At 52.3% G+C, this 21,468-nt stretch overlaps 1 protein-coding gene and 1 long non-coding RNA gene across 2 annotated transcripts in view; both read right to left on the reverse strand.

The window, feature by feature from the left end:
- Positions 1-2,698: 2,698 nt before the first annotated feature.
- The window catches only part of LOC420362 (heat shock transcription factor 1), a gene marked incomplete at its 3' end in the record, with an annotated part of 97,127 nt that continues 78,357 nt past the window's right edge, over positions 2,699-21,468 (reverse strand). Inside the window, 4 exon segments of the mRNA NM_001305256.1 lie at positions 2,699-2,804; positions 13,101-13,195; positions 13,277-13,334; positions 18,600-18,736. Coding sequence (NP_001292185.1) covers positions 2,699-2,804; positions 13,101-13,195; positions 13,277-13,334; positions 18,600-18,736 — 396 coding nt within the window.
- On the reverse strand, positions 11,333-13,022 carry LOC121113106. The gene is made up of 2 exons (XR_005857759.2): positions 11,694-13,022; positions 11,333-11,598 (listed from the first exon to the last, which is right to left on the reverse strand). It is a non-coding gene; the product is annotated as an uncharacterized LOC121113106 (long non-coding RNA).

The raw sequence follows: 21,468 nt of genomic DNA on the forward strand, positions 1-21,468 counted from the left end.
GGGGGGGGGATATTTTGGGGTGCTGTTTGGGGGGGATATTTGGGGGTGCTCTTTGTGGGAGGGGATATTTGGGGGGGGATATTTTGGGGTGCTGTTTGGGGGGGGATATTTTGGGGTGCTGTTTGGGGGGGATATTTGGGGGTGCTCTTTGTGGGAGGGGATATTTTGGGGTGCTCTTTGGGGGTGCTCTTTGGGGGGGATATTTGGGGGGGGATATTTGGGGGTGATCTTTTGGGGGGTGCTCTTTGGGGGTGTTCTTTGTGGGAGGGGATATTTGGGGGGGGATATTTGGGGTGCTGTTTGGGGGGGGGTATATTCGGGGGTGCTGTTTGGGGGGGGATATTTTGGGGTGCTGTTTGGGGGGGGATATTTGGGGGGGATATTTTGGGGTGCTGTTTGGGGGGGGATATTTGGGGGGGGATATTTGGGGGTGCTCTTTGTGGGAGGGGATATTTGAGGGGGGATATTTTGGGGTGCTCTTTGGGGGGGGATATTTGGGGGGGGATATATTGGGGTGCTGTTTGGGGGGGGATATTTGCAGGGGGATATTTTGGGGTGCTGTTTGGGGGGGGATATTTGGGGGGGGATATTTTGGGGTGCTGTTTGGGGGGGGATATTTGGGGGGGGATATTTGGGGGTGCTGTTTGGGGGGGGATATTTGGGGGGGGATATTTGGGGGTGCTCTTTTTGGGGGTGCTCTTTTGGGGTGCTCTTTGGGGGGGGATATTTGGGGGGGGTATATTTTGGGGTGCTGTTTGGGGGGATATATTTGGGGGTGCTCTTTTTGGGGGGGGTATATTTTGGGGTGCTGTTTGGGGGGGGATATTTGGGGGGGTATATTTTGGGGTGCTGTTTGGGAGGGGATATTTGGGGGGGGTATATTTTGGGGTGCTCTTTGGGGGTGCTCTTTGGGGGGGGTATTTGGGGGTGCTGTTTGGGGGGGGATATTTGGGGGGAGATATTTTGGGGTGCTGTTTGGGGGGGGTATATTTTGGGGTGCTGTTTGGGGGGGTATATTTTGGGGTGCTGTTTGGGGGGGGATATTTGGGGGGGGTATATTTTGGGGTGCTGTTTGGGAGGGGATATTTGGGGGGGGATATTTGGGGGTGCTCTTTTGGGGTGCTCTTTTTGGGGGTGCTCTTTGGGGGTGCTCTTTGGGGGGGGATATTTGGGAGTGCTGTTTGGGGGGGTATATTCGGGGGTGCTGTTTGGGGGGGATATTTGGGGGTGCTCTTTGTGGGAGGGGATATTTGGGGGTGCTCTTTTGGGGGGGGATATTTGGGGGTGTTCTTTGGGGGGATATATTTGGGGGTGCTGTTTGGGGGTGCTCTTTGTGGGAGGGATGTTTGGGGGTGCTCTTTGGGGGGGGATATATTTGGGGGTGCTCTTTTTGGGGGTGCTCTTTTGGGGTGCTCTTTTTGGGGGGGATATTTGGGGGTGCTCTTTGGGGGGATATTTGGGGGTGCTCTTTGTGGGAGGGGATATTTGGGGGGGGATATTTGGGGGTGCTCTTTGGGGGGGATATTTGGGGGTGCTGTTTGGGGGGGGATATTTGGGGGGGGTATTTGGGGGTGCTGTTTGGGGGGGGATATTTGGGGCTGCTCTTTTTGGGGGTGCTCTTTGGGGGTGCTCTTTTTGGGGGGGGATATTTTGGGGTGCTCTTTGGGGGGGTATTTGGGGGTGCTCTTTGTGGGGGGGATATTTGGGGTCGCTTTTTGGGGGGGGATATTTGGGGGTGCTCTTTTGGGGTGCTCTTTTTGGGGTTGCTATTTTTGGGGGTGCTCTTTGGGGGGTTATTTGGGGGTGCTCTTTTTGGGGGGGATATTTGGGAGTGCTGTTTGGGGGGGGATATTTTGGGGTGCTGTTTGGGGGGGGTATTTGGGGGTGCTGTTTGGGGGGGGGTATATTTGGGGGTGCTCTTTGGGGGTGCTGTTTGGGGGGGATATTTGGGGGGGGATGTTTGGGGGTGATCTTTGGGGGGGTATTTGGGGGTGCTGTTTGGGGGGGATATATTTGGGGGGTGCTCTTTTTGGGGGGGTATATTTTGGGGTGCTGTTTGGGGGGGGATATTTGGGGGGGGTATATTTTGGGGTGCTCTTTGGGGGGGGATACTTGGGGGGGGATATTTGGGGGTGCTCTTTTTGGGGGTGCTCTTTTGGGGTGCTCTTTGGGGGGGGATATTTGGGGGGGGTATATTTTGGGGTGCTGTTTGGGGGGATATATTTGGGGGTGCTCTTTTTGGGGGGGGTATATTTTGGGGTGCTGTTTGGGGGGGGATATTTGGGGGGGGATATTTTGGGGTGCTGTTTGGGAGGGGATATTTGGGGGGGGTATAATTTGGGGTGCTCTTTGGGGGTGCTCTTTGGGGGGGGTATTTGGGGGTGCTGTTTGGGGGGGGATATTTGGGGGGAGATATTTTGGGGTGCTGTTTGGGGGGGGTATATTTTGGGGTGCTGTTTGGGGGGGTATATTTTGGGGTGCTGTTTGGGGGGGGATATTTGGGGGGGGTATATTTTGGGGTGCTGTTTGGGAGGGGATATTTGGGGGGGGATATTTGGGGGTGCTCTTTGTGGGAGGGGATATTTGGGGGGGTATATTTTGGGGTGCTGTTTGGGGGGGGATATTTGTGGGGGGATATTTGGGGGGGGGTATATTTTGGGGTGCTGTTTGGGGGGGGGCGTTGGGATGCAGCACTCACGTCCAGCAGGGCGGTGGTGTCGACGCTGAAGCCGTGCGTGCTCAGCATGGTCTGCAGGTTGTCCAGGTTGGAGTCGATGGTGTCCAGGTGGTCGTTCAGTTCGTTCCTGGGGGGGGGGGGAGGAGGGACGGAGAGAGCCGGAGGGAGCCGTGGGGGCCATAGGGACCCACAGATTGCCATAGGGAGCCATAGGGTGCCATAGGGACCCATAGATTGCCATAGGGAGCCATAGGGAGCCATAGGGTTACATAGGGTGCCATAGGGACTCATAGATTGCCATAAGGATCCATCGGGTGCCATAGGGTTCCATAGGGTGCCATAGGGACCCATAGATTGCCATAAGGACCCATAGGGTGCTATAGGATCCATAGATTGCCATAGGGACCCATAGATTGCCATAAGGATCCAAAGGTTGCCATAGGATCCATAGGAGCCATAGGGTGCCATAAGGATCCATAGGGTGCTATAGGGACCCATAGAGTGCCATAGGGACCCACAGATTGCCATAGGGAGCCATAGGGTGCCATAGGGACCCATAGATTGCCATAAGGATCCATAGGGTGCCATAGGGAGCCATAGATTGCCATAGGGAGCCATAGGGTGCCATAGGGACCCACAGATTGCCATAGGGAGCCATAGGGTGCCATAGGGAGCCATAGGGTGCCATAGGGACCCACAGATTGCCATAGGGAGCCATAGGGTGCCATAGGGAACCATAGATTGCCATAGGGAGCCATAGGGTGCCATAGGGACCCACAGATTGCCATAGGGAGCCATAGGGTGCCATAGGGACCCACAGATTGCCATAGGGAGCCATAGGGTGCCATAGGGAGCCATAGATTGCCATAGGGAGCCATAGGGTGCCATAGGGAGCCATAGGGTGCCATAGGGACCCACAGATTGCCATAAGGAGCCATAGGGTGCCATAGGGACCCACAGATTGCCATAGGGAGCCATAGGGTGCCATAGGGACCCACAGATTGCCATAGGGAGCCATAGGGTGCCATAGGGACCCACAGATTGCCATAGGGAGCCATAGGGTGCCATAGGGACCCACAGATTGCCATAGGGAGCCATAGGGTGCCATAGGGACCCACAGATTGCCATAGGGAGCCATAGGGTGCCATAGGGAGCCATAGATTGCCATAGGGAGCCATAGGGTGCCATAGGGAGCCATAGGGTGCCATAGGGACCCACAGATTGCCATAAGGAGCCATAGGGTGCCATAGGGACCCACAGATTGCCATAGGGAGCCATAGGGTGCCATAGGGACCCACAGATTGCCATAGGGAGCCATAGGGTGCCATAGGGACCCACAGATTGCCATAGGGAGCCATAGGGTGCCATAGGGACCCACAGATTGCCATAGGGAGCCATAGGGTGCCATAGGGACCCACAGATTGCCATAGGGAGCCATAGGGTGCCATAGGGACCCACAGATTGCCATAGGGAGCCATAGGGTGCCATAGGGACCCACAGATTGCCATAGGGAGCCATAGGGTGCCATAGGGACCCACAGATTGCCATAGGGAGCCATAGGGTGCCATAGGGAGCCATAGATTGCCACAGGGAGCCATAGGGTGCCATAGGGACCCACAGATTGCCATAGGGAGCCATAGGGTGCCATAGGGAACCATAGATTGCCATAGGGAGCCATAGGGTGCCATAGGGACCCACAGATTGCCATAGGGAGCCATAGGGTGCCATAGGGAACCATAGATTGCCATAGGGAGCCATAGGGTGCCATAGGGACCCACAGATTGCCATAGGGAGCCATAGGGTGCCATAGGGAGCCACAGATTGCCATAGGGAGCCATAGGGTGCCATAGGGACCCACAGATTGCCATAGGGAGCCATAGGGTGCCATAGGGACCCACAGATTGCCATAGGGAGCCATAGGGTGCCATAGGGACCCACAGATTGCCACAGGGAGCCATAGGGTGCCATAGGGAACCATAGATTGCCATAGGGAGCCATAGGGTGCCATAGGGACCCACAGATTGCCATAGGGAGCCATAGGGTGCCATAGGGAACCATAGATTGCCATAGGGAGCCATAGGGTGCCATAGGGACCCACAGATTGCCATAGGGAGCCATAGGGTGCCATAGGGACCCACAGATTGCCATAGGGGGCCATAGGGTGCCATAGGGACCCATAGATTGCCATAGGGAGCCGTAGGGTGCCATAGGGACCCACAGATTGCCATAGGGAGCCGTAGGGTGCCATAGGGACCCACAGATTGCCATAGGGAGCCGTAGGGGCCATAGGGACCCACAGATTGCCACAGGGAGCCATAGGGTGCCATAGGGACCCACAGATTGCCATAGGGAGCCATAGGGTGCCATAGGGACCCACAGATTGCCATAGGGAGCCATAGGGTGCCATAGGGACCCACAGATTGCCATAGGGAGCCATAGGGTGCCATAGGGACCCACAGATTGCCACAGGGAGCCATAGGGTGCCATAGGGACCCATAGATTGCCATAGGGAGCCATAGGGTGCCATAGGGACCCACAGATTGCCATAGGGAGCCATAGGGTGCCATAGGGACCCACAGATTGCCACAGGGAGCCATAGGGTGCCATAGGGACCCATAGATTGCCATAAGGATCCATAGGGTGCCATAGGGACCCATAGATTGCCATAAGGATCCATAGGGTGCCATAGGATCCATAGGGTTCCATAGATTGCCATAGGGACCCACAGATTGCCATAAGGATCCATAGGGTGCCATAGATTGCCATAGGGACCCATAGATTGCCATAAGAATCCATAGAGTGCCATAGGGACCCATAGGGTGCTATAGGATCCATAGATTGCCATAGGGACCCATAGATTGCCATAAGGATCCATCGGGTGCCATAGGATCCATAGATTGCCATAGGGTGCCATAAAGATCCATAGGGAGCCATAGGTTGCCATAAGGATACAAAGAGTGCCATAGGATTACATAGGGTGCCATAGGATTACATAGGGTGCCATAGGGAGCCATAGAAGCCATAGGATCCATAGACTGACAAAGGGACCCAGAGATTGCCATAGGGACCCAGAGATTGCCATAAGGATCCATAGGGTGCCATAAGGATCCATAGGGTGCCATAGGGAGCCATAGGATCCATAGGGTGCCATAAGGATCCATAGACTGCCATAGGATTCCATAGGGTGCCATAGGGAGCCATAGGGTGTCATAAGGATCCCTACAGTACCATAGGGTCCCACAGATTGCCATAGGGTCCCACAGATTGCCATAAGGATCCATAGGGTGCCATAGGATCCATAGGATCCATAGGGTGCCATAGGGAGCCATAGGGTGTCATAAGGATCCCTACGGTACCATAGGGTCCCACAGATTGCCATAGGGACCCACAGACTGCCATAAGGATCCATAGGGTGCCATAGGGTGCCATAAGGATCCAAAGATTGCCATAAGGATCTATACGGTGCCATAGGAACCCACAGATTACCATAGGATCCATAGGAGCCATAGGGTGCCATAGGATCCATAGGGTGCCATAAGGATCCATAGATTGCCATAGGGACCCATAGAAACCATAGGGAGCCATAGGATCCATAGGAGCCATAGATTGCCAGAGGGACCCACAGATTGCCATAGGGACCCACAGATTGCCATAAGGATCCATAGGGTGCCATAGGATCCATAGGAGCCACAGATTGCCATAGGGAACCACAGATTGCCATAGGGACCCATAGATTGCCATAAGGATCCATCGGGTGCCATAGGATCCATAGATTGCCATAGGGTGCCATAAAGATCCATAGGGAGCCATAGGTTGCCATAAGGATACAAAGAGTGCCATAGGATTACATAGGGTGCCATAGGGAGCCATAGAAGCCATAGGATCCATAGATTGACAAAGGGACCCAGAGATTGCCATAATGACCCATAGATTGCCATAAGGATCCATAGGGTGCCATAGGATCCGTAGGGACCCAGAGATTGCCATAAGGATCCATAGGGTGCCATAGGATCCATAGGAGCCACAGATTGCCATAGGGAACCACAGATTGCCATAGGGACCCATAGATTGCCATAAAGATCCATAGGGTGCCATAGGATCCATAGATTGCCATAGGGTGCCATAAAGATCCATAGGGAGCCATAGGTTGCCATAAGGATCCAAAGAGTGCCATAGGATTACATAGGGTGCCATAGGATTACATAGGGTGCCATAGGGAGCCATAGAAGCCATAGGATCCATAGATTGACAAAGGGACCCAGAGATTGCCATAGGGACCCATAGATTGCCATAGCGAGCCATAGGGTGCCATAGGATCCGTAGGGACCCAGAGATTGCCATAAGGATCCATAGGGTGCCATAGGATCCATAGGGTGCCATAAAGATCCATAGGGTGCCATAGGGTTCCATAGGGTGCCATAGGATCCATAGGGAGACATAGGGTGCCATAGGGTTCCATAGGGTGCCATAGGATCCATAGGGTGCCATAGGGAGCCATAGAGTGCCAGAAGATTCCATAGAGTGTCATAGGGATCCATAGGGTGCTACCGGGATCCATAGGATGCCATAGGGAACCATAGGATGCCATAGGGAACCATGGGGTGCCATAGGGATCCATAGGGTGCCATAGGATCCATAGGATCCATAGGGTGCCATAGGGATCCATAGGGTGCCATAAGGATCCATACGATGCCATAAGGATCCATACGATGCCATAGGATCCATTGATTGCCATAAGGATCCATAGATTGCCATAAGGATCCATAGGGAGCCATAAGGATCCATAGGGTGCCATAGGATCCATAGGATCCATAGGGTGCAATAGGGATCCATAGGGTGCCATAAGGATCCATAGGGTGCCATAAGGATCCATACGATGCCATAGGATCCATTGATTGCCATAAGGATCCATAGATTGCCATAAGGATCCATAGGGAGCCATAAGGATCCATAGGGAGCCATAGGATCCATAGGAGCCATAGGGTGCCATAGGGTGCCATAGGGTTCCAACTCTACCACTCCATGGCTCTATGACCTTCAAGGACCCTTCCAACCCAACCATCCCTACGTCTGTGACCTTTCAGGACCCTTCTAACCCACACATCCCATGGCTCTCCAACCTTTAAGGACCCTCCCAACCCATCCCATGCCTCTGTGACCTTTCAGGACCCTTCCAATCTGACAACCGCACGGCTTTATGACCTTTAAGGACCCTTCCAACCATCCCATTCAGTGGCTCTATGACCTTTCAGGACCTTTCCAACCCAACCATTCAGTGGCTCTATGACCTTTCAGGACCTTTCCAACCCAACCATTCAGTGGCTCTATGACCTTTCAGGACCCTTCCAACCATCCCATTCAGTGGCTCTATGACCTTTAAGGACCCTTCCAACCATCCCATTCAGTGGCTCTAAGATCTTTAAGGACCCTTCCAACCCAACCATTCAGTGGCTCTATGACCTTTCAGGACCTTTCCAACCCAACCATTGAGTGCCTCTATGACCTTTAAGGACCTTTCCAACCATCCCATTCAGTGGCTCTATGACCTTCAAGGACCCTTCCAACCCAACCATTCAGTGGCTCTATGACCTTACAGGACATTTCCAACCCAACCATTCTGTGGCTCTATGACCTTCAAGGACCCTTCCAACCATCCCATTCAGTGGCTCTATGACCTTTAAGGACCCTTCCAACCCAACCATTCAGTTACTCTATGACCTTCAAGGACCTTTCCAACCCAACCATTCTGTGGCTCTATGACCTTACAGGACCCTTCCAACCCAACCATTCAGTGGCTCTATGACCTTTCAGGACCTCTCAACCCAACCATTCAGTGGCTCTATGACCTTCAAGGACCCTTCCAACCATCCCATTCAGTGCCTCTATGACCTTTCAGGACCTTTCCAACCCAACCATACAGTGGCTCAATGACCTTTAAGAACCCTTCCAACCATCCCATTCAGTGGCTCTATGACCTTTAAGGACCTTTCCAACCATCCCATTCAGTGGCTCTATGACCTTCAAGGACCCTTCCAACCATCCCACTCAGTGGCTCTATGACCTTTAAGGACCCTTCCAACCATCCCATTCAGTGGCTCTATGACCTTCAAGGACCTTTCCAACCCAACCATTCAGTGGCTCTATGACCTTACAGGACCCTTCCAACCATCCCATTCAGTGGCTCTATGACCTTCAAGGACCCTTCCAACCATCCCACTCAGTGGCTCTATGACCTTCAAGGACCCTTCCAACCATCCCACTCAGTGGCTCTATGACCTTTAAGGACCTCTCAACCCAACCATTCAGTGGCTCTATGACCTTCAAGGACCCTTCCAACCATCCCATTCAGTGCCTCTATGACCTTTCAGGACCTTTCCAACCCAACCATACAGTGGCTCAATGACCTTTAAGAACCCTTCCAACCCAACCATTCAGTGGCTCTATGACCTTTAAGGACCTTTCCAACCATCCCATTCAGTAGTTCTATGACCTTTCAGGACCTTTCCAACCCAACCATTCAGTGGCTCTATGACCTTTAAGGACCTTTCCAACCATCCCATTCAGTGGCTCTATGACCTTACAGGACCCTTCCAACCCAACCATTCAGTGGCTCTATGACCTTTAAGGACCTTTCCAACCATCCCATTCAGTAGTTCTATGACCTTTCAGGACCTTTCCAACCCAACCATTCAGTGGTTCTATGACCTTACAGGACCCTTCCAACCATCCCATTCAGTGGCTCTATGACCTTTCAGGACCCTTCCAACCCAACCATTCAGTGGCTCTATGACCTTTCAGGACCTTTCCAACCCAACCATTCAGTGGCTCTATGACCTTTAAGGACCTTTCCAACCATCCCATTCAGTGGCTCTATGACCTTACAGGACCCTTCCAACCCAACCATTCAGTGGCTCTATGACCTTCAAGGACCCTTCCAACTATCCCATTCAGTGGCTCTATGACCTTTAAGGACCCTTCCAACCATCCCATTCAGTGCCTCTATGACCTTTCAGGACCTTTCCAACCCAACCATTCAGTGGCTCTATGACCTTCAAGGACCTTTCCAACCATCCCATTCAGTGGCTCTATGACCTTTCAGGACCCTTCCAACCATCCCATTCAGTGGCTCTATGACCTTTCAGGACCTTTCCAACCATCCCATTCAGTGGCTCTATGACCTTCAAGGACCCTTCCAACCATCCCATTCAGTGTCTCTATGATCTTTAAGGACCTTTCCAACCCAACCATTCTGTGGCTCTATGACCTTCAAGGACATTTCCAACCCAACCACTCAGTGGCTCTATGACCTTCAAGGACCCTTCCAACCATCCCATTCAGTGCCTCTATGACCTTCAAGGACCCTTCCAACCATCCCATTCAGTGCCTCTATGACCTTTAAGGACCTTTCCAACCATCCCATTCAGTGGCTCTATGACCTTTAAGGACCCTTCCAACCATCCCATTCAGTGGCTCTATGACCTTTAAGGACCTCTCAACCCAACCATTCAGTGGCTCTATGACCTTCAAGGACCCTTCCAACCATCCCATTCAGTGGCTCTATGACCTTTCAGGACCCTTCCAACCATCCCATTCAGTGGCTCTATGACCTTCAAGGACCTTTCCAACCATCCCACTCAGTGCCTCTATGACCTTTAAGGACCCTTCCAACCATCCCATTCAGTGGCTCTATGACCTTCAAGGACATTTCCAACCCAACCACTCAGTGGCTCTATGACCTTCAAGGACCCTTCCAACCATCCCATTCATTGCGTCTATGACCTTTCAGGACCTTTCCAACCCAACCATTCAGTGGCTCTTTGACCTTTAAAGACCTTTCCAACCCAACCATTCAGTGCCTCTATGACCTTTAAGGACCTTTCCAACTCAACCACTCCATGCCTCTATGACCTTTCAGGACCTTCTCAACCCAACCCTTTCTATGATGACCTTCCAGGTCCCTTCCAACCCAACCACCCCATGGCTCCATAATCTTTAAGGACCCTTCCAACCCAACCACTCCATGCCTCTATGATCTTTCAGGACCCTCTCAACCCAACGCTTTCTATGACGATATTCCAGGTCCCTTCCAACCCAACCATCCCATGGCTCTATGATCTTTCAGGACCTTCTCAATCCAACCTTTTCTATGATGACCTTCAAGGACCCTTCCAAGGCAACCATCCCATGGCTCTACCATCTTCAAGGTCTCTTCCAACCCAACCATCTCATGGCTTTATGATCTTTCAGGACCTTCTCAACTCAACCCTTTCTATGATGACCTTCCAGGTCCCTTCCAACCCAACCATCTCATGGCTCTATGATCTTTCAGGACCTTCTCAACCCATCTCTTTCTATGATGACCTTCCAGGTCCCTTCCAACCCAACCATCCCATGGCTCTATGATCTTTCAGGACCTTCGCAATCCAACCTTTTCTATGATGACCTTCAAGGACCCTTCCAAGGCAACCATCCCATGGCTCTACCAGCTTCAAGGTCCCTTCCAACCCAACCATCTCATGGCTTTATGATCTTTCAGGACCTTCACAACCCACCCCTTTCTATGATGACCTTCCAGGACCCTTTCAACCCAACCATCCCATGACCATCTTAAAGATCCCTTCCAACCCCCCCCCAATTTCTGATTCCCCACCCCGAATGATGACCTTCCAGGTCCCTTCCAACCCAACCATCTCATGGCTCTATGATCTTTCAGGACCTTCTCAACCCACCCCTTTCTATGATGACCTTCCAGGTCTCTTCCAACCCAACCATCCCATGACCATCTTCAAGGTCCCTTCCAACCTCACCCATTTTCTGATTCCCCACCCCGAATGATGATCTTTAAGGTCCCTTCCAACCCAACCATCTCATGGCTTTATGATCTTTCAGGACCTTCACAACCCACCCCTTTCTATGATGACCTTCCAGGACCCTTTCAACCCAACCATCCCATGACCATCTTAAAGATCCCTTCCAACCCCCCCCCAGTTTCTGATTCCCCACCCCGAATGATGACCTTCCAGGTCCCTTCCAACCCCACCATCTCATGGCTCTATGATCTTTCAGGACCTTCTCAACCCAACCCTTTCTATGATGACCTTCCAGGTCCCTTCCAACCCAACCATCCCATGGCTCTACCATCTTCAAGGTCTCTTCCAACCCAACCATCTCATGGCTTTATGATCTTTCAGGACCTTCTCAACTCAACCCTTTCTATGATGACCTTCCAGGTCCCTTCCAACCCAAGCATCTCATGGCTCTATGATCTTTCAGGACCTTCTCAACCCATCTCTTTCTATGATGACCTTCCAGGTCCCTTCCAATCCAACCATCCCATGGCTCTATGATCTTTCAGGACCTTCTCAATCCAACCTTTTCTATGATGACCTTCAAGGACCCTTCCAAGGCAACCATCCCATGGCTCTACCAGCTTCAAGGTCCCTTCCAACCCCACCATCTCATGGCTTTATGATCTTTCAGGACCTTCTCAACTCAACCCTTTCTATGATGACCTTCCAGGTCCCTTCCAACCCAACCATCTCATGGCTCTATGATCTTTCAGGACCTTCTCAACCCATCTCTTTCTATGATGACCTTCCAGGTCCCTTCCAATCCAACCATCCCACGGCTCTATGATCTTTCAGGACCTTCTCAATCCAACCTTTTCTATGATGACCTTCAAGGACCCTTCCAAGGCAACCATCCCATGGCTCTACCAGCTTCAAGGTCCCTTCCAACCCAACCATCTCATGGCTCTATGATCTTTCAGGACCTTCTCAACCCATTTCTTTCTATGATGACCTTCCAGGTCCCTTCCAACCCAACCATCTCACAGCTCTACCATCTTCAAGCTCCCTTCCAACCCCACCATCTCACGGCTCTATGATCTTTCAGGACCCTCTCAACCCACCCCTTTCTATGATGACCTTCCAGGTCCCTTCCAACCCAACCATCCCATGACCATCTTCAAGGTCCCTTCCAACCCCCCCCCAGTTTCTGATTCCCCACCCCGAATGATGACCTTCAACGTCCCTTCCAACACAACCATCTCATGGCTCTGTGATCTTTCAGGACCTTCTCAACCCATCCTTTTCTATGATGACCTTCCAGGTCCCTTCCAACCCAACCATCCCATGACCATCTTCAAGCTCCCTTCCAACCCCCCCCCAATTTCTGATTCCCCACCCCGAATGATGACCTTCAACGTCCCTTCCAACCCAACCATCTCATGGCTCTGTGATCTTTCAGGACCTTCTCAACCCATCCTTTTCTATGATGACCTTCCAGGTCCCTTCCAACCCAACCATCCCATGACCATCTTCAAGGTCCCTTCCAACCCCCCCCCAATTTCTGATTCCCCACCCCGACGCCGGTGACCGCGGCTCCCCACGCACCCCGAAATCCACCTTCTGGCATCACCTACTTGTCGAGGCAGGCAACGCTGAGGCACTTTTCCTGGGGCTGAGGCTGCTCGGTGCTGTTGCCGGCCGCGGCCGTCGTGGTGCTGGGCTCGTTCTCCTGCAGGATGGAGTCGATGAAGGTGGAGGGAGACAGAGGGGTTTCGACAGCGGGGGGGTTCCCTGGGCTGGCCTCCTCTACCTTGGGGCTACGGGAGGGGCTGGGGGGCTCCTCTTTGATGCGGACCACAGGGCTGCTCCTGGGGGAAAGAGAGGGGAGGGTGAGGATCCGGCACGCGTGGTTGCTGGATGGGCTTCCACACAACGAGGCAGAAATGCTGTCCTCTCGCATACAAAGCCAAGAATCAGCCACAGAGTTGAGGTTGAAAGTGTCCCTGAAGGTTTCTTCCCCGATTCTGATCGTAACCGGGTCCCCTGATGTGGATTTTGCTGCGTCTCTCATTCGGTGCAGCTCCCCCAGCACAACAGAGTTCTGCACTGCTGCTGCTGGGCGTCCTGGTTGACCAAGAGAAGGCCAACGTTTGACCCATGGTTGACCAACAGTTGACCAATGGTTGACCAACAGATGACCAACAGTTGACCAATGGTTGACCAACAGATGACCAATGGTTGACCAACAGATGACCAATGACTGACCAACAGTTGACTGACAGCTGACCTACGGTTGACCAACAGATGACCAACGGTTGATTGACCGTTGGCCAACGTTTGACCCATGGTTGACCAACAGATGACCAATGGTTGACCAACAGATGACCAATGGTTGACCAACAGTTGGCCAACGTTTGACCCATGGTTGACCAACAGTTGACCCATGGTTGACCAACAGATGACCAATGGTTGACCTACGGTTGACCAACAGATGACCAGTAGTTGACCAACAGTTGGCCAACGTTTGACCTATGGTTGACCAACAGATGACCAATGGTTGACCAACAGATGACTGACAGCTGACCGATGGTTGACCAACAGTTGACCAATGGTTGAATAAGAGATGGCCAATGTTTGACCCATAGTTGAACAACAGATGACCAATGGCTGACCAAGAGATGGCCAACGTTTGACCCATGGTTGACCAACAGATGACCAATGGTTGACCAACAGTTGACTGACAGCTGACCTATGGTTGACCAACAGATGACCAATGGTTGACCGACAGTTGGCCAACGTTTGACCCATGGTTGACCAACAGATGACCAATGGTTGACCAACAGATGACCAATGATTGACCAAGAGATGGCCAACGGTTGACCCATGGTTGACCAACAGATGACCAATGGTTGACTGCCAGTTGACTGACAGCTGACCGATGGTTGATCAACAGATGACCAATGGTTGACCAACAGATGACCAATGATTGACCAAGAGATGGCCAACGTTTGACCCATGGTTGACCAACAGATGACCAATGGTTGACCAACAGTTGACTGACAGCTGACCTATGGTTGACCAACAGATGACCAACGGTTGATTGCCCGTTGGCCAACGTTTGACCCATGGTTGAGCAACAGATGACCAATGGTTGACCAACAGATGACCAATGGTTGACCAACAGTTGGCCAACGTTTGACCCATGGTTGACCAACAGATGACCAATGGTTGACCAACAGCTGACTGACAGCTGACCCATGGTTGACCAACAAATGACCAACAGTTGACCGACAGTTGGCCAACATTTGACCAATGGTTGACCAACAGATGACCAATGGTTGACCAACAGTTGACTGACAGCTGACCTACGGTTGACCAATGGTTGACCAATATTTGACCAGCAGTTGGTCAACGTTTGACCCATGGTTGACCAACAGATGACCCATGGATGACCAACAGTTGACAGACAGCTGACCAATGGTTGACCAACAGTTGGCCAACGTTTGACCCATTGTTCACCAACAGATGACCAATGGTGGACCAAGAGATGGCCAACGTTAGACCCATGGTTGACCAACAGATGACCAATGGTTGACCAACAGTTGACTGACAACTGACCTACGGTTGACCAACAAATGACCAACAGTTGACCGACAGATGACCAATGATTGACCAACAGATGGCCAACGTTTGACCCATGGGTGACAAACAGATGACCAATGGTTGACCAACAGATGACCAATGATTGACCAACAGATGGCCAACGTTTGACCCATGGGTGACCAACAGATGACCAATGGTTGACCAACAGTTGACTGACAGCTGACCGATGGTTGACCAACAGTTGAACAATGGTTGAATAAGAGATGGCCAATGTTTGACCAACAGTTGACCAACAGATGACCAATGGTTGACCAACAGTTGACTGACAGCTGACCTACGGTTGACCAACAGATGACCAATGATTGACCAAGAGATGGCCAACGTTTGACCCATGGTTGACCAACAGATGACCTATGGTTGACCAATGGTTGACCAAGAGATGGCCAACGTTTGACCCATGGCTGACCAACAGATGACCAATGGTTGACCAACAGTTGACTGACAGTTGGGCAACGTTTGACCTATAGTTGACCAACAGATGACCAATGGTTGACCAAGAGATGGCCTATGGTTGACCCATGGTTGACCAACAGATGACCAATGGTTGACCAGCAGTTGGTCAACGTTTGACCCATGGTTGACCAACAGATGACCAATGGCTGACCAACAGTTGACTGACAGTTGGGCAACGTTTGACCCATGGTTGACCAACAGATGACCAATGGTTGACCAACAGTTGACTGACAGTTGACCTACGGTTGACCAACAGATGACCAGTAGTTGACCAACAGTTGGCCAACGTTTGACCTATGGTTGACCAACAGATGACCAATGGTTGACCAACAGATGACTGACAGCTGACCAATGGTTGACCAACAGTTGGCCAACGTTTGACCCATTGTTCACCAACAGATGACCAATGGTGGACCAAGAGATGGCCAACGTTTGACCCATGGTTGAGCAACAGATGACCAATGGTTGACCAACAGTTGACTGACAGCTGACTGATGGTGGACCAACAGATGACCAATGGTTGACTGACAGTTGGCCAACGTTTGACCCATGGTTGACCAACAGAAGACCAATGGTTGACCAACGGAAGACCAATGGTTGACCAACAGTTGGCCAACGTTTGACCCATGGTTGACCAACAGTTGACTGACAGCTGACCTATGGTTGACCAACAGATCACCAATGGTTGAATAAGAGATGGCCAACATTTGACCCATGGTTGACCAACAGATGACCAATGGTTGACCGACAGTTGGCCAACGTTTGACCCATAGGTGACCAACAGTTGACCAACAGTTGACTGACAGCTGACCTACGGTTGACCAACAGATGACCAGTAGTTGACCAACAGTTGGCCAACGTTTGACCTATGGTTGACCAACAGATGACCAATGGTTGACCAACAGATGACCAATGGTTGACCAACAGTTGACTGACAGCTGACCGATGGTTGACCAACAGTTGACCAATGGTTGAATAAGAGATGGCCAATGTTTGACCCATGGTTGACCAACAGATGACCAATGGTTGACCAACAGTTGACTGACAGCTAACCTATGGTTGACCAACAGATGACCAATGGTTGACCCATGGTTGACCAACAGTTGGCCAACGTTTGACCCATGGTTGACTGACAGCTGACCGATGGTTGACCAACAGATGACCAATGGTTGACCCATGGTTGACTGACAGCTGACCCATGGTTGACCAACAGATGACCAATGGTTGACCAACAGATGACTGACAGCTGACCGATGGTTGACCAACAGTTGACCAATGGTTGAATAAGAGATGGCCAATGTTTGACCCATAGTTGACCAACAGATGACCAATGGCTGACCAAGAGATGGCCAACGCTTGACCCATGGTTGACTGACAGCTGACCCATGGTTGACCAACAGATGACCAATGGTTGACTGACAGTTGGCCAACGTTTGACCCATGGCTGACCAACAGATGACCAATGGTTGACCAACAGTTGACTGACAGCTGACCAATGGTTCACCAACAGATGACCAATGATTGACCAAGAGATGGCCAACGTTTGACCCATAGTTGACCAACAGATGACCAATGGTTGACTGACAGTTGACTGACAGCTGACCCATGGTTGAGCAACAGATGACCAATGGTTGACCAACAGTTGGCTGACAGCTGACCCATGGATGACCAACAGATGACCAATGGTTGACCAAAGGTTGACTGGCAGCTGACCGATGGTTGACCAACAGTTGACCAATGTCTGACCAATGGTTGACCAACGGTTGACCAACAGTTGACCAACGGTTGACCAATGGTTGACCAACAATTGACTGACAGTTGATCAATGGTTGACCATCAGCTGACCAACGCTTCACCAACAGTTGACCAATGGTTGACCAACAGCTGACCAACATCTGACCAACATCTGACCAGCAGTTGACCATTTGCCCAATGGTTGACCAACGGCTGCCCGTAGCGATGCTCCTCAGTGCCCCACAGACGCTTCTGGACGGGGTGGCTCACGGGGAGGAGGCGGTGGTTGGGGCTTTCATTCAACACCTCAAACCAGGCAGCTTTTGATGCAGAGCTGCAGTAAACGCTGCAGCAGCAGCACTTTGCAGCACTCCTTTCCTTCACATCCCCACGGGGACACGCACGGCGCCGCCACCCACCAAGCCAGAGCTGTTATGGGAAGGGAAGGGTGGCTCCTTTGGTCAGCCCTCGTTGCGTGGATGGAAACCCCCCAAGCTCAGTGGTTTGGGGTGGGGGAGGCTCAATCCGTCCCACCGGGAAGGAAAGGGATGGACAGAAGAGCGTGAAAAGGCCCATTTAGCAAACACGTGGCCCGCATTTAAGTGTGAGTGCTCCTGGCAGGGGGTATTGAGGCAATCAATGGCATCTATGGGTGATTTGTTGGCTCGGGGGAAGAGTCAGTGCCAGAAATGACCTATTAAAGGAGAGGAAAGGGGGGGGGGGGAAAGAGGCCTCAATGTGATAAAGAAAGGTGGGCCCGTGGGGTTCAGCTCAACAGCCCCCGGCGTTTGATGGGAGTGGGGCCATGGGGGGGATCAGCTGCACTGGGGGTGCTGGGGGAGGCTTTGGCCATCCCAGAGATGGGGGTAGGGGTGCATAGGTGGGTTCCTCGAGGTTCCGGGTCCGGTTCTGCTCTTCTTCCAGGGATGTTGGCCCGCAAAAATAAAGGAGCCGCTGTAAGACGGCGCCATGGAATGGGTTCGGTAGGAGAAGGGCCCTTTGAGACAGAACGGGTTGGGTTGGAAGGTGCCTTTAGAGACCACAGACACACAGGATGGGTTGGGTTGGAAAGGTCCTGGAAGATCACAGAACCCACAGCACGGTTGGGTTGGAGGGATCCCCCTCCCCCAAAGCCCCACCGCTGCCGTGCCCAGCGACGGGACGCAATGCAACGGGCACAAAGCAAAGCCTGGGGAGTCGGATAGGAAAGTGAGGGTGGTGGGAGCTGCACAGAGCTCAAAACCCCCCCCCCCCAGGGGGGGCACACAGAGCCACCCACTCACCTCTCATCCAGGCTGCCACTGGGAGATGCTGAAGGGCTGGACTGGGCCAGCTCCGTCACGTCCGAGATGATGGGGCCGGAGTTGGTGGATGAATCGGGGGAGTAGATGTTGGAGCCGCTGTACGCTGGGGAAGAAGCCTGAAACGACATAAAAGGCAGCAGGTTTTCTTGGAAATGGGGGAAAAAAAGAAGTAAAAAATACTTTTTTTACTGGATTCCATCCCTTGACCACTTCTGGAAGCTCCCATTTGAAGCTTCGCCCTCCAACTCAGCACCTCCACGGCAACGCCTCGGAGAAAGCTGGAATTTGTATGGTGGTCCGTCTACAGATGGACCAAATTGGACCAGGAAACCCTTAAAGGTCCCTTGAAAACCAAAGATTCCGGGATTCCATGAAATAGGTTGTAGGAAAGACAAGATTTCCACTCTTGCAATGGGAAAGGGTTGCATTTTGCTGTCAGCATTGCTAAGAAGCAAAAAGGACTCGAGGAGTTGAAATGAGCAGCGATGATATTGGATCACTGTGCACCCATCAGCATCCGACACCTCCGGATGAGAAGATGGGGGGAGATGGGATGCAGAGAGGGGTGGTGGATGGGTCAGTGGGTCAATGGATGGGGATTGGTTATGGGGGGGTCCTCCAGGAGATGGGGGGAGATGGGATGCAGAGAGGGGTGGTGGATGGTTTATGGGTCAATGGATGGGGATTGGTTATGGGGGTGTCCTTTAAGGGATGAGGGGAGATGGGATGCAGAGAGGGGTGGTGGATGGTTTATGGGTCAATGGTGGGGATTGGTTATGGGGGGGTCCTGCAGGGGGTGGGGGGAGATGGGGGGAGATGGTATGAAGAGAGGGGTGGTGGATGGGTCAGTGGGTCAATGGATGGGGAGTGGTTATGGGGGTGTCCTTTAAGGGATGGGGGGAGATGGGATGCAGAGAACAGTGGTGGATGGGTCAGTGGGTCAATGGGTGGGGATTGGTTATGGGGTGTCCTCCAGGGGGTGGGGGGAGATGGGGGGAGATGGGATGCAGAGAGGGGTGGTGGATGGGTCAGTGGGTGGGGAGTGGTTATGGGGGTGTCCTATAAGGGGGTGGGGGGAGATGGGGGGAGATGGGATGAAGAGAGGGGTGGTGGATGGGTCAGTGGGTGAATGGTGGGGATTGGTTATGGGGGTGTCCTTTAAGGGATGGGGGGAGATGGGATGCAGAGAGGAGTGGTGGATGGGTTGGGGGTCAATGGGTGGGGATTGGTTATGGGGGGGTCCTTCAAGGGGTGGGGGGAGATGGGGGGAGATGGTATGAAGGGGAACACAGAGCTGCTATGGGTTGGGGGTCGGACGGCACAGAGCTTCCGAGCGCCGCCCGGAGGTTTGGGGTCAGCTGGAAATGCCCCGGGACCACCGCAGCCCAAATGGTGCGCGGGGTTCTGACCCATCCGCCATGGGGGACGGCTTCGTTTTGCCGCAGGGAAAAGTCGGCCACGCACACGAAGGGGTCTCGTGTGGGGCAGGAGGGGTTCCCAGGTGGGGAGGGGGCTCTGGATGCCGTTGCTGTGGCCCCATAGGGCTCACGCACCATGGAGGACCTGAGCCCATTCCCGGTCCCGTGGATCTCCTCCCCCCATGGGCTGCTCTGAGCGATGTGTGGGGCGCCCCACAGCCAGCCTGGGGTGTAGGGTGCCCTGTGGGATCCCATTGGGCCCCACGGAAAGGAGGCTTCTTGTGGGAGCGGTGCTAATTACACACAGCCACCCGGCAACCAGGAAGGACCTTTCCAACCCAACACTTCTATGGTTCTGTGATCTTTAAGGACCTTTCCAACACAACCACGTTATGTCAGTATGATCTTTAAGGACCCTTCCAACCCAATCCATTCCATGGATCTATGACCTTCCAGGACCCTTCCAACCCAACCCACTTGATGATCCTATGCTCCTTTGAACTTTTAGGACCTTTCCAACCCAACCATACTATGTCACTATGACCTTCAAGGACCTTTCCAACACAACCATGCTATGTCAGTATGATCTTTAAGGACCCTTCCAACCCAACCCATTCCATGGATCTATGACCTTCCAGGACCCTTCCAACCCAACCCACTTGATGATCCTATGCTCCTTTGAACTTTCAGGACCTTTCCAACCCAACCATACAATGTCACTATGACCTTCAAGGACCTTTCCAACACAACCATGCTATGTCAGTATGATCTTTAAGGACGCTTCCAACCCAACCCATTCCATGGATCTATGACCTTCCAGGACCCTTCCAACCCAACCCACTTGATGATCCTATGCTCCTTTGAACTTTCCGGACCTTTCCAACCCAACCATACTACGTCACTATGACCTTCAAGGACCTTTCCAACCCAACCATACTATGTCACTATGACCTTCAAGGACCCTTCCAACCCAACCCATACCATGGATCTATGACCTTCCAGGACCCTTCCAACCCAATCCATTCTATGATCCTACGGTTCTTTGAACTTTCAGGACCTTTCCAACCCAACCATACTATGTCACTATGACCTTCAAGGACCCTTCCAACACAACCACGTTATGTCAGTATGATCTTTAAGGACCCTTCCAATCCAACCCATTCCATGGATCTATGACCTTCCAGGACCCTTCCAACCCAATCCGTTTGATGATCCTATGCTCCTTTGAACTTTCAGGACCTTTCCAACCCAAACATACTATGTCACTATGACCTTCAAGGACCTTCCCAACACAACCATGCTATGTCAACGTCATCTTTAAGGACCCTTCCGACCCAACCATTCCATGGTTCTACTTATCTTCAAGGACCCTTCTGACCTAATCCATTCTATGATCCTCTGCTCCTTTGAACTTTCAGGACCTTTTCAAC

Source organism: Gallus gallus, chromosome 2 (assembly GCF_016699485.2).
Source record: "Gallus gallus isolate bGalGal1 chromosome 2, bGalGal1.mat.broiler.GRCg7b, whole genome shotgun sequence".
Classification (NCBI taxonomy): domain Eukaryota; kingdom Metazoa; phylum Chordata; class Aves; order Galliformes; family Phasianidae; genus Gallus; species Gallus gallus.